Source organism: Chiloscyllium plagiosum, chromosome 11 (assembly GCF_004010195.1).
Source record: "Chiloscyllium plagiosum isolate BGI_BamShark_2017 chromosome 11, ASM401019v2, whole genome shotgun sequence".
Lineage (NCBI taxonomy): Eukaryota > Metazoa > Chordata > Chondrichthyes > Orectolobiformes > Hemiscylliidae > Chiloscyllium > Chiloscyllium plagiosum.
The window spans coordinates 35,468,028-35,494,058 of record NC_057720.1 but is presented as its reverse complement, the minus strand read 5'-3'; the positions used below and the strand labels follow the sequence as shown (position 1 = coordinate 35,494,058).

Below are 26,031 nucleotides of genomic sequence, written 5' to 3'. Positions count from 1 at the left end.
TAAACAAAATAAATTTATTTGTTTCAGAGAATTTAACATGGTGCCTCTTTTCTGGCTGAGATGGATGCTCTGTAATTTGAAATTCAAGATGGGCTTATGTACAAATGCTAAACCTATGCATATCCAGAGACTGTTCAAGCATTTCCAAACAAATTAAAGTTTCAAATTAGATTTCTTTTCATGGATGAGAATAATCCAGAAATTCAGTATTAGCTACATATCAGTGAGAAGGACTGGATTCAGATCCAGGTCAAATCTGAAGCAGATGTAGTTTGACAATAGTAGGCAGTGAAAACAAAATGACAAATTCCACTGTTGAATAATTGATACAACAACATGGCAACATGGAGTCATACAGCTCAAAAACAGACCCTTCAGTTCAACTTGTCCATGCCGACCAGGTTTTGCAAACTAAACTAGCCATACTTGCCTGCATTTAGCCAATGTCCCTCTAAATCTTTCCTATTTAAGTACCAACCCAAATATTTTTAAATGTTCTAACTGTACTTTATATACCACTTAGAACATAGAACAATGTAGCGCAGAACAGGCCCTTCGGCCCTTGATGTTGTGCCGACTTGTGAACTAATCTAAGCCCATCCCCTTACACTACCCCATCTTCATCCATATGCTTATCCAAGGATTGTTTAAATCTCCCAAATGTGGCTGAGTTAACTACATTGGCAGGCAGGGCATTCCACGCCCTTACCACTCTCTGAGTAAAGAACCTGCCTCTGACATTTGTCTTAAATCCATCACCCCTCAATTTGGAGCTATCTTCCCTCGTAGAAGCTGATGTCATCATACTAGAAAAAAGACTTTGACTGTCTACCCTATCTGATTCTCTGATCATCTTGTATGTCTCTATCAAATCCCCTCTTCACCGCCTCCTTTCCAATGAGAACAGACCCAAGTCTCTCAGCCTTTCCTCATAAGACTTCCTCTGGCAGTTCATTCCAGATATGAACCACTGTCTTAATGAAAAAGTTGCCGCATATGTCCCTTTGAAATCCTTCTCTTCTCACTGTAAAGTTATGCCTTCCAGTTTTGAAATCCCCTACCCTGGGGAAATGACTTTTGTTAGTCACTTTATCTAGGACCCTCATGATTTTCTAAACTTCTAAGATCAATCTTCAACCTCCTACAGTCCAGTGGAAAAGAAGTCCTAGACTATCCAGCCTCTCCTTATAAATCAAACCCTCCAGTTCAGGCTACATTCTTGTAAAATTTTTCTGAACCCGCTTCAATGTAATAATATGAAGACTGTAAGGCTGTACAGTGAACACATTGGTGTCAGTTCAGTGAACAGAATAAGGCTGTACAATAAATAGATTAGTAGTATCAAGCATTTATTTTTATTGTTAAAGGGCAGCACGGTGGCTCAGTGGTTAACCCTGCTGCCTCACATGGATGTAGGTTCAATTCTAACCTCAGGCAACTTCTGTGTGGAGTTTACACATACTTCCTGTACCTGCGTGGGTTTCCTCCCACAATCCAAAGATGTGCTGGCTAGGTAAATTGGCCGTAGTGTTCAGTTAGGTGCATTGGTTAGGGGTGAAATGTACAGTAACGGGAATGGGTCTGGGTGGGTTACTCTTCGGAGGGTCGGTGTAGACTTCGAGTCTTGAGATTCATAGAGATGTACATCACAGAAACAGACCCTTCGGTCCAACTCGTCCATGCCGACCAGATATCCCAACCCAATTTAGTCCCACCTGCCAGCACCTGGCCCATATCCCTCCAAACCCTTCCTATTCAGAAACCTATCCAGATGCCTTTTAAATGTTGCAGTTGTGCGAGTCACCACCACTTCCTCTGGCAGCTCATTCCATACCTGTACCACCATCTGTGTGAAAAAATTGCCCTTTAGGTCCCTTTCATATGTTTCTCCTCTCACCCTAAACCTATGCCCTCTAATTCTGGACTCCCCAATCCCAGGGAAAAGACTTTGTCTATTTATCCTATCCATACCCCTCATAATTTTGTAAACCTCTATCAGGTCACCCCTCAGCCTCTGACAATCTAGGGAAAACAGCCCCAGCTTATTCAACCTCTCCCTATAGCTCAAATCCTCCAAACCTGGCAACATCCTAGTAAATCTTTTTTGAACCTTTTCAAGTTTCACAACATCTTTTTGATAGGAAGGAGACCAGAATTGCACGCAATATTTCAACAGTGGCCTAACCAAAATCCTGTACAGCTGCAACATGACTTGTTGGGCCAAATGGCCTATTTCCACACCGTAGGGATTCTATGATTTTCATTTTCATCTTAGCTTCTCGCATAGCATTTTTTCTATCTCCATTTAAAATTTTAATTGGGCCACTATTCCTAGTTATCTGTTTAAAAATGTCAAGAAAATTATGTGAGTTGAAGAAAAATAATGTTCTTAAATTGTGATGGAGAATGAATTGTGCATGAAGATATGAATTCAAGGGTTTTAATGAACACTTTTTTTTAAAATCCCCTTTTCGACATAGGATCTGGCTTTGTCACCTGCAGCAGTAAAGAGAACCATGACAGTGATGCAGATCTTGACGTGGATGGCGATGACACCCTGGAATATGGGAAACCACAGCATCCTTTTATTTTGATGAATAGTACTTTATTTGATTCTTTTGTTCTGTCAGCAGGAACTTTAGATAGCCTGCCTTTCCTCATTTTTTTCTGAATTTTTTTAAGGAATAAGTAATGTATAGTATTTTTTCTAATTATCATCTTCACACAGCATATTATCACACTTTGTCATACTTGGGTGGGAGGCCTCAGATGCTCCTAACTGAGTGATATTTATGCACCAGCTCTAAAGGATATGATGACCAACACACAAGTTGAAATGTTGATGGATAATGTAAAATCAACATATTCCAGTAAATTATCTGTCATAGCTGAAATTATAATGACAGATTTGAAAATAATTTCATTTTGAACTGAATTGGTGCTCTCCGAAGTCACAACAATCTTACCTTGGCTATTATAACCATGACTGTACTATTTATGTTATGATCATAACTCAGAAAGCATTGGTACAAAATATATTTCCCAGGAAGAAAACCAAATAAGTACCAGATTGTCAAATACCAGGATGTTTTCTTACTAATATATTTTCTAATCAACCTGTTTAGAATGATAGTACAATCTCTGGAGCAGAATGGACTTGAAGCCAGGTGTTTTGATTCAGGGATAGTCACACTGCGATTGCACCACAAGAGGGCTGCTCCCCCAAGAATTTTCTTATTAAGAAGATGAAATATAATGAACATCAGCTGATTTACTTTTGTCACCTTGTTATGCCCTTAATTTGGCTAACAGATACACAGAGGCAGACATTATACCTTGTACAGGAGAAGAACCAGGTGAGGCCAAAGAGAGGGAAGCACTCCGGGGTGCTGTGCTAAAGTAAGTGTTTAATTTTTTTGTGATTTTTGGTTCAAACATGCCAATTAAATTTAAAAATATTCTGAATTCTTCCTGTAGAAAAGCATAGTTAAAATACTTGACCTTTTACCCCTGTGACATTATGCTTGATGGAGAACAAATGAGATGAGCAACACCTCTTTGTCTGGGTTTCGTACGAAATTAATTTGGTGTCATTTCAATCCACTTCTTTGTTCAGGTGCTTGTAATCTGCCATTAGTCACTGCTGTACTGTTATTCTTAGTCAGAAGTCACAGGAAGATTTAATATGAGAGTGGAGGTATCACATCTTGAGTTTCTCATCTGAGATTTGAGATTTAAAAAACACAAAGGTGTTACCTGTACAAGGAGAGAATATTGTACCATGCAGAGGATATCCTTTAATCTTATTCTCTCTCTTCTATGATTCACAACTCTTTTTTTTTTATTGATCTATTAACTCACTCACCAGATTGCCATTCGTTCTCATGGTTTACCTAGTTCCAGAAAATGTATTTTGATTGTCAGATTTGATCTTTGTAGAGCAACCTCCAGGATGTTTTCTCTTTGATAGCTTTTTGTATGGGGAGCTCTTGGTACGTTTATCCCTTTGAATCTTCCATGCCGATTCTTTTTAACTGTGGTGATCTGTCTGTTTATATTTTGAGTTCATTAACTGAAGATAAGCAGTTTAATCAATCCGATTCCTTGCTTTATAGTCATCGTTCTATTCTTTACAGTTAGAACAATAAATTCCTTCTCAAGCAATTGCTTAGTAATCTGCAACATAAACATTCCTAAAAGGAATCAAGAAGTCAAAACATTTCATCTTGACCCCATCAAGACTATGATGCAAGAAACAGAATTGAAGAAGGGGACACAATTTATGCATTGTGAGAAGGTGCTGATTACTGAGGTCATCATTGGCTTAAAATACAGCAAGAACAGTTAAATGTCAATGTTAGTTCTCATACCAGACCAGTAGACTCTAGTCAGGGTGTTGCTACTGGAATGCAGCAGAGATTGGCAATCTCTTTGACTGTTGCTATTTTTCCATTTTAAAAAAAATGACGAATGAATTCTTTTGCTTACATGAAACAGAATCATATTCATATGTGTAGCTTCTAGCATGTACAAATGTATTGCACTGGAATCCTGTCTGGTAATCTTAAATTGGTTTGTAATGTAAATTTTGGCACAGACTGGATTACTTAATAAGTAATTTCCAATAACAGGTTCTCATACTGGAGAATGTACTATTCTGAGACTTGCAAGCCTGGGCTGGTTGAGCACAGTTCGCTAATTGCATTGGAACCCAATTTAAAATTGTCAGTCAAGCTCACAGCGTGATACATCTGCATGTTACACATTAATACACTGGACCCAGGCAAAGAAATTCATATATATGTTGCACCTTCCTCATGGAAAAATAAAAAAGACTTCGGGAAACTGCCAATCTCTGCTACATTCTGATGGCAGCACGCTGACCAGTCGGATTCTGGTCTGAGAATTATGATTGATAGTTAACTGTTCTTGCTACATTTCCATGCTTCTAATGGCCGAACCAGTCAGTACCCTTGTCAGAACAACAGGAAGGAGATAGAGAACTTAATGGCATGGTGTAAAAACAATAATCTCTCCCTCAATGTCAGCAAAATGAAGAAGCTGGTCATCGACTTCAGGAAGCGGAGTGGAGGACAGGTCCCTGTCTGTCACAATGGTGCTGAGGTCGAGGTTATGGAGAGCTTAAAGTTCCTTGGAGTAAATGTCACCAATGATCTAAATTGGTCCATCCACATCAACGTAACAGTGAAGAAAACACACCAACTCCTCTACTTCCTCACAAGGCTAAGGAAATTTGGCATGTCAACAATGTCTCTTATCAGTTTTTATTGATGCACCATAAAAACCATCCTGTTCGAATGTATTGTAGCTTGGCTTGGCAACTTCTCTACCCAAGACCACAAGAAATTACAGAGTTGTAAATGCAGTCCAGTCTATGGTGAAAACCAGCCTTCTTTCCATTGACTCCATCTATACTTCCCACTGTCTCAGGAAATCAGCTAACATAATCAACGTCTCCTCCCAGCCTGGTTATACTGTCTTGCACTCTCTTTCATCAGGCAAAAGATAGAAAAGTTTGAAAACACATATCAACAGATTTAAGAACAGTTTCTTCTCTGCTATTATTAGACTTATGAACGGTTATCTTATATGTTAGGGTTGATCTTTCTTTGTCGCTGTAACACTACATTTTGCACTCTGTTTTATTACTCTGACGTAGTTATGTAAGATATGATTTGTCTGGTTCGCATGCAATTCAATACTTTTCACTGTATTGTGGTACATGTGACAATAATAAATCAAATCAAATCCCTTTATTCAAGTCTGTTTGTAGCATCATTGTCCTGATAAATGCAAGATGAAACATTTCGAGTTCTTGTCTCCTTTTTTAGCAATGTTTAAACTCTTCATAAATTAAAAACTAGCATTTGTATTTTTATTTTGTGAGATGTGTATTAGTTCCTTCGATCTTTCCTTCGAAAAATCTCCAAACTGGGTGGTAGCGCAAAATAATTTTCTCATGTCTGAATTTTGAATTCTTTGGTTCTTGATTGCAACTGTACTCTGCATTTGCAGGTGTCAGACAGTGCTGTTAATAAATGTGACAGTAACCAGGATGTGTTATTGCTTTTGCAGTGGCGGAACCCCAAGCAACAGAATAACACCAGAGTTTTCCAAATGGGCTAGTGATGGTACGTAGTTTAAAGTTCAATTTCAACCAGATGCTTTTCAATGTAATGTTCGTTGTTAAACTATCTTTCCACATGAGTTATCAGAATAGGAGACTTAGGTGTTCTGATCTGTTGTGCCATCCTTATGTTACTCTGCAGATTGTTATGGGACAGTTTTGGGTTGAAGTGGGCAAACAGGAGTGATTCTCTTTTATTGTGGATTATGTATTAGGATGGAAATAATGTAGCAGCAAGGAAGAAAGAACTTTTGCTTAGTAGCACATTTTTCTGTCTTTCGAACCTATTTACTGGATTTTGGAAATTTTATGACTCCTTTTCCAGAAAAAAAGGGTTTTGAAAACAAGTTAAATTTAGAAGTTGAGTTTTAAGGCAAGATACCAGTTTAAACAAAAGTACTAAGGCAATTATGTCTGGTCAGTAATCTTGTAGTTATGGGAAAGGAGAATGAAAGGAAATCAATAGCTTCAAACTGAGCTGCTAGAGAAGGATCCTAAATATGGATCACTAAGGCTAGGTGAAGTAACAACTAAGAAAGAAGTAATGAATGAGACCTGCTATACAAGAGAATTCTTAACCAGTATCAAAAGAAGGAAAATTCAAAGAAAAATTCTTTGGGTATGTTATCGTGCAGAAGAGTTGCAGTGCCTAATCCCCCAGTTGAAGGATTAACAGAAGAAGATGAAGATAGCAATAGCACAGGAAGCCACTCGAAAACATGAAAGATTGGCTTACCCAAGACTCCAACACAAGATTATCCACTGTTGCTTTAATCAGCAAGTTTGGAATACCATATTGGTCTATGCCCCTTGCCATGGCACTTACATGATGACTGAAAAAGTTAAAATGCAATTTTGAAGGAATTTGATATAGTCCCTCAAAGACTTGATTTATTGATCAATTGTCTGTTTTAATAATACCATTTTTGTTCATGGTTAATCCTTCCTGGTATAATGTAGACTAGTAATGGTATACTTGTGCCCGAGGGTTATGTTGTCCTAGTCTTGGATTAAGGGCAGGGATGCATTTAAAGGAATGAGTGATGCCTTTGAACCGAAGAGGGCAAGCAAGACTGGCAATTGTAACAATGCTTCACAACAAAAATAATATTGCATGCTGAAAAGTCACTATTATTTCTTGGAAAATGCAGAAGTTTTGAAGATACAACGCAAATGAAATAATCTGTAGATAATTCACTTTCAGTGGTTTTGATTGAGTATATTTATTGCGTGGCTGTCTGTTGACACTATATTAAAATGTCAGTCTGGGTTCTTAAATCTTGAAATAGAGAATGAACCAGAAAGTTTTCTGACTGGTAAGAGTTCTAGTATGTGAACCAAGTTAAAATAACAGCATGTTTTAATAAATTATTGCAATATAGTAAGTTAATATTTTTTCTGTTTATAATATATGCAACTAAGTGAGCTAACTTTACATGGTATTGTACCTGTTAACTCTTCTCAACACCTTCATATTAGGGAGGAAGAAGAACATTAGGCAAAAAAAAAGTTGTCTTTTCATTCCAGTGACTCAAATTGAAATTTAGTCAGGGATATGTGCTGACGTTACTGGTTTTAAAGGTTTGAACAAAAATTACTTTTGGCTATTTTTAACTCTATTCTGATTGGGAGTACAATGCATAAAACTATTCACAGAATAAATACACTGTCTCAGGTATGCACATGTGTGATTTTGAAAAATATAGATTTACTTTTAAGTAAATGAATACCTTGGATCTATTTTTATATTTGATTTCTTTACAGAAATGCCTTCAACAAGTAATGGGGAAAGTGGTAAATTAGAGGTACAGACACAGAAGACATGTAAAAACAGCGAGATTGAAAAGTAAGTACTGGTGCGTTAATGGGATGGATCAAGACAGTTTCTGTCCTGATTGACTCTCAAAATAGAAGAATTGCATTTCCATTATCTGCAGCAAAGGCTTCCAAGTTGTTTAGTATCAGTGAATTTCAGGATAGAGTGCAGAAATTGTATTGCAATATTTTATAATCTATTAAGTGTACATGCAATAGCAAATAAATAGAATAATGTTTGAGAGGGTTTGTAACATTTTGCTGCAAATGTTTTTTTTACAAAAATCCTACAAAGCTATATTTTCTATTTGTCCCAAATTGCTGCCGGAGAATGTTTTAAGCCTTTAGAGTTGTACAGGCCTCACGCTTAAGATTCAGAACAATGTAGGTAGTGAGTGAGATCTCGCTAAAGATTTCTGACTGTTGAAGGACTTACAAGATATGTAAGTAAAATATATGCTGTGTATTATTCTGTTTGACCTAGCAATTTCCAGGAGCAGCAGATAATCTTTTGTGGGAAAAAAAAATTGCAAGAACACACCTTTGTATTGTTGAATGACCTTTGATTTGCACAGCCCCAACTAATTGATAACTTCCTCTTTAATTTTCCATGTGTAATTTTATCATATATTCCTTGGATGTAGGTTTGCTAGCTGAGCTGGGAGGTTCATTTTTCAGACATTTCGTCACCATACTAGGTAACATCATCAGTGAGCCTCTGGATGAAGCGCTGGGGGTGGCATGACCCACTTTCTGTTTGTGTTTAGGTTTCCTTGGGTTGGTGACATCATTTCCCGTGATGACAGCATTCATGTGATGATGTCATTTCCCATTCTTTTTTTGTGGTGGTAAATGGGATTCAAGTCAATGTGTTTGTTGATACAGTTCCGATTGGAATACTATGCTTCTAGGAATTCTCGTGCATGTCTGTTTGGCTTGTCCTAGGATGGATGTGTTTTCCCAGTCGAAGTGGTGTCCTTCCTCATCTGTATGTAAGGATACTATTGAGAGTAGGTCATGTCTTTTTGTGGCTTGTTGATGTTGATGTATCAGGGGTGGCTAGTTTTCTGCCTGTTTGCCCAATGTAGTGTTTGTTACAGCTCTTGCAAGGTATTTTGTAAATGGCATTAGTTTTGCTTGTTGTCTGTATAGAGTCTTTCAAGTTCATTAACTGCTGTTTTAGTGTGTTGGTGGATTACCATGATGCCAAGAGGTCTGAGTAGTCTGGCAGTCATTTCCAAGATGTTTTTGATGTAGGGGTGAGTGGCTAAGATTTCTGGGCATGTTTTTTCTGCTTCTTAGGGTTTGTTGCTAAGAAATCGAAGGACTGTGTTCATCGGTTACCCGTTCTTTTTGAATACATTGTATAGGTGATTTTTCTCTGCTCTGCGTAGTTCCTCTGTGCTGCAGTATATGGTGGCTCATTGAAATAATGTTTTAATGCAGCTTCATTTGTGAGTTTTGGGATGATTGCTTCTGTAGTTCAGTATTTGGTCAGTATGTGTTATTTTCATGCAGACATTGGTTTGAAGTTCCCCATTGGCTGTTCGCTCTACTGCGACATCTAGGAATGGCAGTTTGTTGTTGTTTTCCTCCTCTTTAGTGAACTTTATGTCAGTAAGGGTATTAGTGATGGTCTTGAAGGTTTCCTCTAATTTGTTTCGTTTACAACAGATTACAACGGGATCTTGATCAGATGGTCCAGTGGGCTGAGAAGTGGCAGATGGAGTTTAATTTGGATAAATGTGAGGTGCTGCAGTTTGGGAAAGCAAATTTTAGCAGGACTTTTGGAGGGAAGATATTGTCTATAATTTTGAAATAAAGAGAGATGATACCTCTTTGCCATTTTCAATGATCCAGAGGATGAGGCAAACGGGAGTAATTGAAAATTAAGTGAAGGATGAGATGAATGGTTTTCTGAAAGAGGTGAATTGTAGAGGGTAGGAAGAAGAAAATGGGAGGGAAAATTCAAGTTGATCAGGAATCAAAAATACTATGCAAGACTTGGAGCTGAAGTTGCTAAATTGAAGAATTGCTGAGTATAGAGACAATGAATGAAGAAAAATAATATAGTTTAGAAGACATTGATGGCAGTATGGTTTAACCTGTTTGCAAAACAATTTCCATTACAAACATGGATGCAGGAATTTAAAGTATAGAAAAGTTAATAGTAGGAACTAAAATTTTGTGGGTAGCAAGTATGTTTGTACTTATTATTTTAACATATTGAATAATCTTGATTTCAGAGAATTTGTAAGACTGGAAATTTCCGTGTTTTCTGACCTGTAAAATGCAATCGATGTTCCTGATGTTGTCATGTACACTTGTGTAAAATGTTTTGTCTTTGTACAGTTTGTTCCAGAGCTGCATAAATGTTTGCACATTTTATGACTGCCCAGTGCATAAACCTTGATAACCATATAAAAAAGGTTGTAATAGAAATAGTGAAAAATCAAGTGATTTAGTTTTCTTTGATATTAAATGGATAAAATGGCATCTTGTATACAAGTAGAATTTTAGAGACAAAGCATTCATGTTATGATTGACAGCATTTCCTAATGCATTTTATGTGTTGGTACTGTAGATTCTTTGTGAGAAACAGATATGTGGCTCAATAGCCAGAATCAATAGATCAATTATCAGGACTTGCAATGTAAATAAATGCAGTCATGTTTTATTATTGCAATCAGTCATTTCTAAAATGGCATGGATTTTCTTTATCTTTTTAAAGTACCTCATTATTTTCTTTTATCTTTCACAAGTATTACTGATGCGGATAATAATTGTGTATTACAATTTTAAAGTGTTTCCAAAATATTCCATCAGATAAATGTGTTTTTAATGCAAATATTTATGGAGTGTTTAATTTCACTGTGGTTATTTTTAAAAAATGAAATTGATATTTTAATGCAGGATCACATTATTATTGACTGCTGTAATTGGTTTATTTATTGTCCAATATTGCCGAATTTTAATTCTTGCTTTGTTAATTTACATCCACTCTGAGAGAAACAAAACATGATTATAGTCAGATGGCTGGATAGGAAGGGTGATTCTTAATTATATTTCATGCCCTATTGTAGAATGTTGGCATGTGGTGGTTTAAAGACTTTCCATTTATGTGTGGGAAGCGTCAGGTGCATTAAGAGTTAGAATTGGGACTGCAGTCAAATGATCATGCGAGGAGGGCATGAAGGATAGGAGGGGGTTTAAACTGTAGCTTCAGTCAGGTGGCTGACAGAAGTTGCATGGGTACATAGAGCTAACAGCTCATTAATAGACACAGTTTCTGTCAAGTTATTGGAGATGTACTAGGTAGTTTATGAAACTATTATAATTGAAAATCTTAAAAGGTGCTGGTATGCTCATAGGAATTTGGTTCTGTTTCTGTATGACTACTTTTAAACAACTTTATTTCATGGTTTGCTATCTTCTCTGTTTTCCTTATTCTTTCTATCTTAAAGTAATTGACTATCATATGTCCCCAAGAAGAAATAAATGTTTTAAAAAGAGAACATATATTAAAGAAAGTGAAATCAGATAATGTATTCTGAAAGGTAATTGGCAAGCTCACTGTGAATAGTAGGGTAAGTTGAACATACTGACCCTGGCTTATAGATTGGTTGTTCTAATATTGTTTTTACCTCCATTTCTGGTCTTGTGATATGAAAGAGACAAATTCAAATATAAACTAGATATGGGACTTAAATATCATACACTTGGAAACTATAATAAAGAAAAGTTTAGGAATTCACTCGTATGTATAGTGCATATGCCTAAAATATTCTTTTTTTTTCAAATATATATACTTCTAATTCCCCCCGGAATGTATTCAAATCTCTGTGGAAAAGGGATGGGCATTCCCGAAGCCTCAGGAAGTGAGCTGAGGATGCAAAGGTTAATTGATCTTAAGACTGTTTTCCACTGACTCAGGTGGAGAAAAGGTGCCTCTGCTCAATGTCTCCCTCTGAATTTTCCAGCTGAAATTGTTTGATTTTTTAAAAATAGGTTAATTAGAAGTCTCTCCATTACATAAATTCTGTAGTATAGTGCATACGCACACTAATCCATTCTCTCACGAGCATGTCTGTTTCTTTCCCTGTCCATAAATCATTTGTCTGTATAATTATATTCATTTAACAGTAATTTGTACGTAAAGGGGATTTCCATTGTGAGATTCATAATGTATGAGTGGCCTGTGGCACATTTTGCTGGTGGAATTTTATTTATTTTCAGGAAAACATATAAATTAAGTGCATAATCTTTTCAGCTTTGGACTTGCTGTGCTTTGCTACAAAATCAGATAATAATTAAGGCAATGGTGCAGTATAATCTATACGTTGTAGAAAGGGCAATCTATGGAACACATCACTTGTAACAAGAATTTACAAGTGCAAGTTTTTTTAAGTTATCCAGAGTAAACACAATAGATTTTTGCCATTTCTACTCACAGAGCAGAAACATTAATCAAAAACATCAAGTGGAATCCACTATATCATTGATATGAACAGGATCTGTCAGGGTTTGATATGAGTCAACTCAAACAAGAGCATTCTTTACTTCTAGTAATGCTTTCAGGGAAATCTTGGAAAATATAGTCTGATTTTATCAACAGTGGCAGCTCTTCCTCCATACCTTTTCATCTTCCTTCTCACCATTAATCCCCTACAGTCTACCCCACAATTAGCCAGCTATGCACCTATCCATTTCTGTGCATTTCTAGATGAGCAGTTCTGTTAAATACTTTGTCACAGCCTGCAGAAGTTTAGACTGATAACATCGGGCTGGTTTGGTTGGCCTAAATTAATATTAAGGGTCATATTTTGGAGGCCCTGGCCCTGGGACTAGTGGTCTCTGACTTGGAGAGAAAAAAATGGGTGATGATGTATGCCTAATGTGGCAGCAAGAGGCCTGCAGTCGAGATTGATTCATCCTGGGCCAACACAGACACTCTGCAAACTGGGAGACTACTGCTGGCATGATGTATGACACTAAGTGTTTTAGCAAGTCGAGGCATGAATCATTCAAGATGCTGCGTGTCAGAGTTAAAGCAAACAGTTGCTGGCGCTTGAATTCCTATTGGAGTCAGTTGCATTATGAGGAGTGTATGAAACAGACATGACGTATGAATGTTTATTTAATAATTCTCTAATATTTCCAGTGTGGCTAAGGCTTGTCCAGCGGGGAGTTATAAATCAGGAATAGGAGGCCATTAATCAGGGGGAATAAAATGGAGCGACACGCTTGCAGCTGCTACAAATGCAGGGGTTTTAATATTCATCTCCCAGCCCTCCATGAAGCTGGCTTATCTACCCCAGCAAGATAAATGGGACCTGCAATGCCACCAATCTGCCTGTTGCCAAATTTCAAGCTTCTTTGAAACAAAAGAAGACAGTTCCGCATAGTTGTGATAATTGAAACTATCTTCCAATTCATACACACTGACATGGGCTCTGAGACAGTTGAGTGCCAAAAACACCTTTTATGATTTGCTGCTGTTACTAAATGTAGGGAAGGAACATTCGATATCTATTCTTTTGCTTCCAATTCCTTCCGTTAATTGTAACTTATAAATGGCATAAATTTTGAAGCAGCAAATTACTATTGCTTTCCAGTGGAAGTGTTTATATATCATGTCTTTTTATATTATTTGTAAGATTTTTCATTGCTTTTTTTATTCAACATACAAAGAGTATAAATTTTTTGCAAGATGGAAGAGAAAGCAAGCCTTGGTTACTGAGCTCACATTTGAAGAAATTGGAGCTGCGTAGTAGATTTCTTTAGTAAATTTTAAGTCTCGAAAGTTTATTTATTGATCAACAATTGTAAGTCGTGATTCGAAATTTGTGTTTCAGTTTTATTCAGAATTTAGAGTGGATTTGTTTCATTTGAGATTGAAATGCGATATTCATCAGTTGGCATTCCATTTTATTGTATGTCCTGTCGATTTTATATTTTATTTAATATCACTTTTTTTGTAATACCTTTTAAAGGACTCCATTCTGTTATCCCACCCAAAACAAATTGTCAAAAGTGTAGATATTTAGGGTTCCTGAACTCCCAGCACTGATAATTAAGGATTTAGATGTGTACTTGCGATGCTAAGGTGTGTAATGTTATCGGCCAAGTGCCGGAAAATGAGAATTGAATATTTAAGCATGGGTGTGATGGGCCAAAGGGTATTTTTTTTGTGCTGTAAATTTCTATGACTCTATATTCCATTTATATATATATTTATTTCTATATGCAGTATTTCTATACTCTGCATTTCACATCCAGTATGCATCTTGTCTAACTCTTATCTCTTCTGGAGTATCATTGTGTTCTATGTCATCTTTCAAGTCTCTCCCTCCCCTCCCTTTCATGTTTTCAGGCTTTCCTGGAACATTGTCTAAGAGGCAGGTAGATGACATCTTTTAGCCTCAGCCACTGTCAATAAATGAAATGTTGTGATTTATAATTAAAATAATATATTTCAAATACTAAAATGAGATGGCATTTCTGCCTTCAGGCAAATATGAAAATTTACAATGGCATATTAAGCATAATTACTGTGATTTAACCAGCAAATTGTTTCATAGAATGATCTGTTACTTACCATACTTTAATGATATTTTCAAAACTAATTTTAAAGTTTAGAAAGTAGGCAACCAATACAAGATAACCATTGAAGATTGAAATGGCTGTCACAATGATTCTATTTCATTCTATTTAAAATTTAAATGATGTCCAATTTCAAACATTATTAAATGTGTTCTTTCTGTTCTCACCCCCAACGCACAATAGTTCTTTTTTAAAATATGCATTAATGGGATGTAAGTGCCAATAACAAAGCCAGTATTGATTGCCCATCCCTAATTGCCCTGAAGAAGGTGGTGATGACCTGCCTTCTGAATTGCTGCAGTCTCTGTGGTGTAGGTAGTCATTATTAAGGGAATTTCAGGATTTTGGGCCAGCAACAGAAAAAGAGTGACATTGTAGTTCCAAGTTAGGATGTTCTGTCTCTTGAAGGGGATCTTTCAGATGCTGCACTTGCTCTTCCAGCTGGTAGTCACCATGGGTTTGGAATGTACTACTGAAGAAACCTTCCTAAGTTGTTGTAATGCATTTTGGAGAAGTTACACACTGCTACCACTGTCAATCTGTAGGAGGGAATAAATGTTTGTGGTGGATGAGAATCGAATAGAAATTTATAGTCACATATACTTTTACATGAAAAATACAGTGAAAAGTTCTGTAAGTTGCCCCACCACAGCACCTATATTAATGACAGAAGTCATACATAATAATAAAAAGTAAAATTAAGACAAAGCTCATCACAGTTCAATTAATGGCTCCTGGACTCAGAGAAAGCTGATTAAGGAACGATTGAATACCCTGAAGATGCAGCTTGGACGGGAGCACCAAGCCTGGCCGCTGGAATACTGGGCCAGAAGCCTCTGCTGAAGGAGATTCTATGCCAAACTAAGATTTCCACGTTGGGACAAAACCACCTGACAGCTCTTTGGAACCCCTGGAAGCTGAAGATGAAGAAAACCTTCAAACGGGGAAGAGACTTCCACATTAGAACAAGACTGCCATGCCAGAAATAGACCACCATACCAGGCAATCACCTTGATGTGCCGAGACTGCCACCTCTCCTTCGGGCACTTGGGCCCAGCCGCAGACCTGGAACCTTTGCTTAGCCTGCTAGTTCAGGCCGGGACATCAGCTTAGGATCTGCTCCTTGCTTGCCAGAAGACCCTGGCTAGAGTGGAGACACACTTGGCTCAAACTATTGATGCTGCCACCGCCAGGGGCCTCATCCCTGACCTGACACTTTCCAGACCCAAAAGAAAAGGAAGAAAGAAATGAAAAAGAAAAGAAAAAGAATCAGGGAATAAAGAAGGAAAAGAAGAGAAAGAAATCCAAAGTTTGCGGACGAGCCCTGGGCTCAGCCTACCTGTTCCGCTGGCATCTATGGAAAAAGAAATGAAATAGAAATGAGGTAGTGATAAAATGGATTACTTTGTCCTAGATGGTGTCGAGCTTCTTGAATTACACTCATCCAAACTAAGGAAGAATATTCCACCACACTCCTGGTGTTTTACTTTGCAGATGATGACCGGGCTTGTGGAAGTCAGAAGATGACCAGGAGAAGACCCCCCCCTTGGCTGGTCCAGTTAAGTTATTGATCATTGCTAACCTCAATGTTGGTGCTGGGGGATTCAGTGATGACACTGCTGTGGAGCATCAATGAGAGATGGTTCAGTTCTCTCTTGTTAAGAGTTTGTCATTGCCTGGTATTCGAGTGGTGTGCGTGCTACTTGTCTCTTATCTGTCCAAGTCTGAATGCTGCCAAAATCTTGCTCCCTGTGAACAAAAACTGCTTCAGTATCTGACGAGCTGTCAATGGTACTGAATGCTATGAAATCATATCAACATCCCCACTTCTGACCTTGTGTTGGAAGGAAGAATATTATTGAAGTAGCAAAACAAAGCCTTCAACTATCACAACTGTCTGCCTTTGGTCTTTGATTGCAGTTATGCCTAGCACAATGTAGGGTTTTCCCCTGATTCCATTGACTTTAATTTTGCTGCAATGTCTTGAGTCCACACATGGGGATGCTGCTTATCCAGTGTGGCTCAGCAACAGTGCGACTGATTTACTTGATGGAATCCTGAACCAGCTGCCAGATTAGGTATGTTGGTGAGAGAACCAACATGAGGCAAAATCTACTTGACCTCACCCTTATCGCTCTGCACGTTGTAAATGCATCTCTGCATGATAGCATTGGCAAGAGTGACAACCGCACAGTTTTCATGGAGCCAAAGTCCTATCTTCACATTGAGAACTTTATTTCATGTAGGAACAAAATATTGCAGATGCTGGAAGTTTACAATAATGTTGAAAATTTCAGGCAGTAGAGGTGAAGAGGGAACATTAGTTAAAGTTATAGATTGATATCACTACACCAGAACTTTCTATTGTGTTGTATGGCACTACCACCTGTGTTGAATGAACTAGATTCAAAACATCCCAGCAGCTCTGAACTGACCATCATGAGGCACTTGGGCCTTCAGCAACAGAATTGTACTCAGCCATAGGCTCCAACCTCATGCTTGGCACATGCTTTGTTCTGCAGTTACCACTGAACCAGGATTTATTCCTGGCTCGATGAGGTATGCAGGAGATCACAGCAGGAAGTGTACCTAATAATGAGGCTCCAACAGTATGCTACTTCCACATACATGCTCAACAACAGAAGTAGCATGCAATAGACAGATCACAGTAATCTCATTAACAGTGGATCAGATCAATGCCTGCCACATCTAGTCATGAATAATGGTGAACAATTAACCAACTGAAGTGGAAGAGGCTACAAACATTCCCATCCTTAATGATGGAGAAGAAAAGCATATCATTGCAAAAGACAAAGCTGAAGCATTTACAACCATCCTCAACCAGAAGTGCTGTGTGGATGACTCATTTTAATCTTCTCTTGTGGTTCCCAACATCACAGGTGTTAGATTTCAACAATTCAGTTCACTCTATGTCAGAGATGCAATACCAAAAAATAGTTGAAGGCATGCAAAGTTATGAGTCTTGAAACCATCCTGATGATAATAGTGAAGACTTGATGCTCACCACCAGCTTCTTGAATATGGACATGGACAACAAATGCTGGCTTTGTTAGTGATGCTCACACACCATGATATGATTTTTTAAAAAATCATCGGATTTGTTTATTTTGTCCAAGCTAAGACTAGGCTGTAATAAGGTCTGGAGTCAAATTATCTTGGCAGACTCCAACTGATGATTAGCCTGTGGGTCATTCCTGACTTGGAATTGCTAATTGCATGGTTGGTGCCTTCTAGATATTTTCTAAACCAACCTGTTCAGAGATGTTATTTCACACATCTGAACAAATGGGACTTGAATCCAGGTCTTCTTGTCCACAGGCAGCGTTGTGCCAGAAGAGCCCTGTTTGTGACTTCTATGACTTTATCAATGATTGAGAGTAATTTACAGTAATTGATAGACTCAATAATCTGATGATCTGTAATAGTTTGTTTGACACCACTTGACCAGAAATCTCAGCTCACTAATGGACGGTGGGGAAGCAGACATGTCATTTTTGGCTAGAAATTTCTCCAGTTAGACTGCTTTTCTAAATGTACTGCCCTAAATGGTGCCTTTTATTGCCCAAACCAATATGAACCAATGTTCGCTGATTGTGAGGATTGTAATTTTAATCAGTTAAAACCCAACAATAATCTTACACCTTTGCTTCCTAAATTTTGGCTGGTTCTAACCTGTAGTTAGATTCTCTGGATCTGGACAACGAGCTGTCTGTAAATTAGAAGCAGGACCGGAGCCTGTGATTTCTTGCCCTGTACAGGGAATTTGAGCATTTTATATCACTTGCAACCAAAGTCACTTCTTTGGATAGTATTATTGCATGCTCGATCTGACGGTTTACGCTTGTGAGTGATCAGTTGTTTCTCATTATTTCTATGACCATAAATATGAAATTTTTTAAAAACCCATTGAATTGGAGGAAAGTTTTATTGAAGAGATTTTGTATTTCACTTGAAGCTGCTACAATTTACCTGAAGTATCCTGTACCTTTTTTTTTAAGGGCTCTGTGGGCTGTAGTTAATTCATACTTTTCTAAGCATGCCATGCTTGTGTACATAATAACAGTGACTAAACTTTTAGAGACACTTATCAGCTGTGAAGTTTTCTAGATGTCCTCAGAGTGTGAATGAGAAATATAAATACAAGTTTTTTTGCCTTTCTGAAGGCAGACATAAAGTCTCTGACTGTTTTTTGTTCCAACAAGATTTTTTTAATATCCCTTCTTTATATTTTCATAAAGCTGCATTTTGTATGCAGTGAATCATGAAATGATGATGATAAAATGCCAGATTACTGTAGAATCTGAAGATAATAGTTATCAGCATTTAAAACTTGTAATTGATGAATGTTTTCCAAAATAAAATATATCTGCAACTTAATTTAAAATGAGTAAATATAATCTGATTTGACATGATCTGAGCAGTGGCATATTTGCAGAATGTTAATTTACATTTATTCTTACCAGGATTGGGGAATTTCAATTCCGATAGAAAAGCTTTTCTAATTTTCTTCTTTGCTCTGGATGATTTGGCCTCTGGTATAGGTGCATTACTTAAACCTAAACCTATGGCAAGGATTAAATTGAGGAAGGAGAAAGAAATTACAATGGCAGCTCATGATAAATGAATACTTTGATGTTTGATTCAACTTATTAAGTAAATTCTTGTTAAAGAAAATTAGTTAATCACTAATTAATATATTCACCTGTGTGGAATATAGTATTATTTCAGTTAATTTCTTAAAAATCTTTCTTAGTTAACATAGAACTCAGCACTTTATTGGTACTGCCCAATCATAGATTTGAATGACAGAAACAAAACATTAGTTGGAGTCTCTTATCTTACATTGCTAACCAATGAATACTGTTGGAAGTATTTGTGTGCAGAGGCTTAGCTATTCCTGACCCTTCCTATAGCCAAATAGTATATAATTTTTTAAGGTCAGACGAGAAGATTGAGTTCACGGGTGAGGTTGCACTTGCCAGTGGAACGATATTCCAGCATGAGCTGCCAGACCAGCTGATCAAAATAATCTAGATCAACCTTTTAAACATACAGGTTAAGAATGCTGCCTTTCTCCAAAAATATACCTGAGTTTCATCCTCAAAACTTTTAGCTGTGCTGCACTAACATGCTATTTCTGTTTTATGCGTCCTTGTTGTGTTGGTCTATGTATGATTTAATATTTGATTAGAATTAGATAGAAACCTGTCCTGTAACATTTCATCAGGACTCTTCAGAGTTTTAAAGATTCTTCAGTGCATCTGTCTGATCCAAAATCAAATGTCTCCAAGGATGAAATGGAATTTTATTGATCCATTATGCAAAAGTGTTTCCTCAAACACCCTCTGCCCCTGCTATGCCACTTTTAACAAGAAGCATGTTTAAATGGTAAAATAGTTTTGATGCCTGACCAGTGCACATTTTTTTTCTTTGATTAAAGTCTGTTGTAAAGCATTGCTCTTTTGAGTTTTAACACAATAGAAGCAGCCATTCAAGTATTTCCGTTTTCTGAGTGTGTGTAAACTAATATGATTTAATTAATGGATTGCATTGTGAAACCATCTGAGATGTTAATTTGGGAATTCCACTGTTTAATTTGAGGAGCAAAGAGCACACGTGTGCACTAATGTTTGACAAATGACCTGTTCTATCTGATAGACCTAGCTGGGTCCATTGAGACTCTCCACCGTGATCATTATTTGCTAATGAAGTTAATGGATTCCGTTAGAGGCTGCATTGTTGCCCAGGCAGAGACATGATATAAGATAATTAATTCAGCATGTGAGGTACTGGGACTAGTGGGAGAATATGCCATTGAGTATGTTAAATTCAGATTTCTGAAGAGTCATCGCAACAACCAAAATTTTTTTATGTAAACTTTCTGACTTTAATTATTTTAGAAGCTGTTTCAAGAATTCCATGTAGTCTGCAACATCAGTTTGCACAAAAAAGTTTGCTCTGCAGCCTTTAAAAACAACAGCCATTTCATAGATTAGCTTTAAAAGTTAGAAATTAAATATTGCATCATGTATGAATACTAAAGCAACTTCTAGCAAGGACCTGTTACAATATATGTAATCTATAAATGGTGCCTTCTGCCATTTGGTATACTCATGTTCAAAATAACAAAGTTTCTTCCTTTTTTCCCTCATTCTCACCTGAAAGTGGTAACTCGAGTGGGATATTATCATGCAAACATTGCTGTTCAATTGGCACCTTGACTTACTAGTTATTCCTTGTCTGAACATCTTGGCTGGTTATCACATGCTTTGAGATTACTGCCAGGTCTGAAACTGCACTTACTTAAATGCCAGGCATAAGCAACTTTGATCAGGAGTCATTGTCCACAAACAAGACCCTTGACTTTTTTCTTTTCTCATTCACCCTATGCAAAAATGAGTATAACTTTAAAACTAACATTTAAGAGGTATTTGAAAACGGGTTTAGCGCAAGTACATGGAGTGTAGTCTTAGCTCATCACAATTCTACCAGAGTTAATTTAAACAAGCTTTTGTGTGATTCCATAAATTAACTCGTATTACTTCAATGAAAATGGAAGGCAACTTGTATATTCAAAGCAACGGATTCCTGTAAAATTAGGTGAAATACACCAAAATTAAATGGTTAATGAGTACAACCCACTTAATAAATGTGATTTTAACAAGGTCTGGAGCATATGAACCTACAATAACTAAATCAATATTTTCTCTATTGATTGTGCAGTATTCACATATTGCACTGGTCTTTAGGTAACACAGCAATTTTTTACAGTTAAATGATGACTTGATGTAGCCTACTCATTGATTACAGGCAGCATCACACCTGCTACTTGGCTTCTACTGGACTCATTTCAAATATTATTTTGTCTGCCCATTTGTTACCTAGATGTATTCTCTGTATGAAGGTACAGTAGTGTGGTGAGTTTGCCTTTAACTCTGTGACATTACTTCTGTACAACTAACTACTTAGGAGGTGCAAATGCTCAGTATGTTGGGCATATTGCTTTCCAACTTCCAAACAAAATCAGTATTTGACAAATGTAGGTATTTGTGTATGCTCTGAGTAACAAAATTGTAGATGTTGAAAAAGAATGCATTTAAATTTTTTTTATTGCATTGACTGAAATCAATAAATTTCTCTCTAATGAGTAATTAACAAGTGCCATCTGCAATATCACTGTATTTTGCAGCAGTTTTATAATATATTCACCGCCAGAGCTAACTTTCACAAAAAAAGTGTTTTTTTTTCATGATTTTTGAATAGTTGTGTAGATTTTTTTGAGCATCTTCCCCATTCATCCTTTGCCATATAAATTTGTTAAATTTATTTGCAATGTGGTCTATGTTTTGGCAGAGAAATGCACAGCTGTCTTTCAAAGATTTGTAGAGTTGCTGTTGCAAACTTCTTAAATTGCAAAATCAATGTGTGACTGCCAACGTGTGAAATTTGCCCAGACCTCCCGAGTGCAGTGAATAAATGTACCCAGGCTAATTTGAGCAGCACTAAATTGTCAGGAAACAAATTCCTTTTCAATGCTTGACACTAAGGCTTGCTTACTTGCACAGTAGATGTAGTTTATAGGGCCCTTGTGCAATGATAAATGGTTGCTGGTTGCACTGTTGCATAAAGTGATCGTTTTGGTCTTTTCAAGGTTCCTGCTGTGATTTGAGGATGTTTATCAAATCTGAAGTATTGTTCACTTGTTTTAGATCAATGAATTAGTAAGTGCACTATAAGAAGGTTTATGTCATACACTGCTGCTAGTTGCTGAAAAGCTGTCTATTTAATCCATAAGATTAAATTCTTCCTTTTTGCTTTTCCCTTTACCCCTCAGATGATACAATTTTATGATTTCCATCATTCTGAAGTTAGAAGTTGGGAAGAAAACACCATCTCTTGGTGCAGTTCTCTCTTTCTATGGTCCACAGGGAGTGCTTGGAGATAGTGAGGACTGCAGATGTTGGAAAGTCAGAGTTGATAAAATGTGGTGCTGGAAAAAATCACAGTAGATCAAGCAACATCAGAAGAGCAGGAGAGTTGATGAATGTTGAAGGGTCCTACCCAAAATGTTTACTGTCCTGCTCTTCTGATCCTACTTGATTTGCTGTGCTTTTTCCAGCTTCACATTTTATCGACTCTACAGGGAATGCAACAATACATGTCAAGATTTCACCTTTTTCATTCCCACCAAGTTATCTTTCAAAATGTAGTTAGTATAGCATTATCATACTTTTTGTTAGGTTGAAGTCATGAATGCCCATATGTTTTGGGGGATTTTAATCGATTTGAGACCCATTCTAAAAGGCAGGGACTGATTTCTGACATGATTTGTATCAGAAGTACTAATGTTTTGACACAATTTCCTCGTTGGAGTAAATCAAAAAATGACCAGCTCCAGCCAATGGCTGCCAAAGGCTTCACTGCCTAGCATCTCTCCAGCAGAATTTAAATCAGTTACACTGTGCATATTGTTTCTTCGGAACAAATTATATCTGCCAGAATACAATGTATATGTTAATAAAATTGGGTATGCAAAACTATTTCAATATTTGATAGAAGATATCAACAATGTTTCTCTCTCCACAAAGGCAGCCAGATGTGCTGAGTATTTCCAGCACTTTGTTTTCATTTCAGTCAGGTGGAACAATTTTTGTGTGCTACTAAAGCCAATGAGGATTGTTATTATCAATTTTTTTTATATATAACATTTTATTTCCTTAATACTATTCAATTCAACTCATTCATGGTATCCTCTGTCTTGGGTATAGTCTTCTTTGTTCTCGTGTCTCAGAGATCAATGGCAATGTTGAGCTGGCATTTTCCTTTATAGGAGCAATAGAAAACCATTCATGCCCTCAAGCCTGTTTTGCCACTCCATTAGGCCTTGTCTCATCTGTTCCTGAATTTCATTTGCAATCTAGATGCTTTAATCTAGATGCTTTAAAGCTTAGAAAAAACTAATGATCTGAGTCTTGAAAATTTCAATTAGCCTTACATTCTCACCTTTTGGAAGGAAGTGTTCTAGACTTCCAAAACACATTGTTTGCAAAAGACCTTCCCAATAGCATTCTTAAATGAAGTTATACTTACTTTCAAGATTTCCTGACCAGGCAATGTATTTTTTCTGTACCTACCCATCAAATTATTTTGTCATTTTAAAAACTTTGATTAAATCCTTCTAAACTCAAGGGAACACAGACAAGTTTGTGTGACCATTCCTTTTATTTTAAACCTTTAACCCCTGATTTAGTTGTGGTGAATCTAAATTATATATTCCTCCAAGGCCATAAAGTTGTTTCTGATATTTAGTGCCCAAAATTGAATATGGTCCTTCTTGAGAGTACGATTGCATTATCACTTCCTCACTTCAGTGTTCCAGTTCCATGAAAAAGCAACCACATCCCATCAGCCTTTTAGGTTATGCATTTATATTTAAAGGCATTTGCACCACTATGACTCATTAGTAAGATGATATTTCATGTTGTCTGTCTTACATCCAAAGTGAACAACCTCACACTTCTCCACATGAGATTCCACCTGCTGTTGTCCATTCAATTAATCTGCCTGTGGTTCTTTCTAGCTTTCATTTGTGAAGACTTATTTTGCCTCCTAACATTGTCATATTGGCTTAATTTAACCAATTTCTCATCAAAGGGTTACACTATCAACCCAGCAATCACATTTGGAAAGTTCAGCTGTATTTTCTCTGGTGGAAGTATGTCCTCCATTATGGAGATATTGGAGACCAGCATTACATGCAGTATTCCAGGTGTGGTTTCATCAAAGCACTGTTGAAATTTAGAGCAAGACTCCCAAGTTTCATACCTTTAAAATGAAAAACTTTAGTTTCTTCTGATCAAAGTGATCAGTTGCTGGTATTATACTCCATTATTCTTTGATGAGCATTCACTTTATATCTTTTTGCAACCTTTCTTGGTCCCTTCTCACAGCTTTGCCTTTCCACCTAGCTGTGTCATCAGCAAACATAGCTACATTATTCTTCATCACTTCATCGGAGTCACTAACATAGATTATAGTTAAGGCCTCTGCACTAATTCTTGTGGCATCTCCCTAGTCAAAGTCTGTCTACTTGAAAATGCTCCAAATTTACTGAGTCTTTTCTTCCTCTCCATTAACTATTCCTCTATTCATGCTATTCCCAATTTGATGAACCTTGTCTTGCCTTTTGCATTTTCTTTATTCACTTGTGGGGCGTAGGTATCGCAGATTGGGCCTTCATTTATTGCACATCCCTAGCTAAACTTGAGAAGATAGTGGTAAGCTATCTTCTTGAGCCTCTGCAGTCCATGTACTGTAGGTAGACCCACAATGCTGTAAGGGAGGGAATTCTGGGTTTTTGCCGCAGCAACACTAAGTACAGTAATATATTTCCCATTCAGGTTGGTGAGTGGCTTGGAGGGGAATCTGCTGTCCTTGACCTTCTCGATGGAAGTCGTCATGGGTTTAGAAGGTGCTGTCTAAGGATCTTTGGTGAATTTCTGCAATGTGTCTTGCAAATGTCACACATTGCTGCTACTGTGGTGATGGGTGGAATGGATGCTTGCAGATGTGGTGCCAATCAAGCAGACTGCTTTGACTTGGATCATGTCACCTTATTGAATTATGGTGTGATACCATATTGAAATACCTTTTGGTAATCTAGTCTTTACATTTCTCCTGGTTCTCCTCTACACTGTTTACATCCTCAGAAGGTTGAATAAATTTGTCAGACACAATTTTCTCTTAAAATCATGTTGATTGTCTGATTATATCAGTGTTTTCCAAATGCATTGTCAGACTTTGACTTTAGTTGATTCCAGCACTTTCCCATTGACTAATGTCAGGCTGACTGGCCTGAATTTCATTGTTTCTTTCCTTCTTTTCTTTAATAGAGGTGTTATGTTTGCCAACTTCTAATTTGTTGGAAACATAACAGAATCTAGGAAGTTTTAGACAATAGACAATAGGTGCAGGAGTAGGCCATTCAGCCCTTCGAGCCTGCACCGCCATTCAATATGATCATGGCTGATCATCCTTAATCAGTATCCTCTTCCTGCCTTATCTCCATAACCCTTGATTCCACTATCTTTGAGACGTCTATCCAACTCTTTCTTAAATGAATCCAGAGACTGGGCCTCCACTGCCCTCTGGGGCAGAGCATTCCACACAGCCACCACTCTCTGGGTGAAGAAGTTTCTCATCATCTCTGTCCTAAATGGTCTACCCCGTATTTTTAAGCTGTGTCCTCTGGTTCAGCACTCACCCATCAGCGGAAACATGTTTCCTGCCTCCAGAGTGTCCAATCCTTTAATAATCTTATAGTGAAGAAGTTTCTCATCATCTCTGTCCTAAATGGTCTACCCCGTATTTTTAAGCTGTGTCCTCTGGTTCAGCACTCACCCATCAGCGGAAACATGTTTCCTGCTGCCAGAGTGTCCAATCCT

General features: G+C 37.3%; 1 protein-coding gene across 1 annotated transcript in view; it reads left to right on the top strand.

Annotated features, from left to right (window-relative positions):
• LOC122554717 (E3 ubiquitin-protein ligase RNF220-like) overlaps positions 1 to 26,031 on the top strand; it is a 125,106-nt gene that overhangs the window by 44,915 nt on the left and 54,160 nt on the right. Inside the window, exons 4-7 of the mRNA XM_043700094.1 lie at positions 2,481 to 2,577; positions 3,313 to 3,399; positions 6,097 to 6,152; positions 7,913 to 7,994. Coding sequence (XP_043556029.1) covers positions 2,481 to 2,577; positions 3,313 to 3,399; positions 6,097 to 6,152; positions 7,913 to 7,994 — 322 coding nt within the window. The remainder of the gene's footprint in view (positions 1 to 2,480; positions 2,578 to 3,312; positions 3,400 to 6,096; positions 6,153 to 7,912; positions 7,995 to 26,031) is intronic.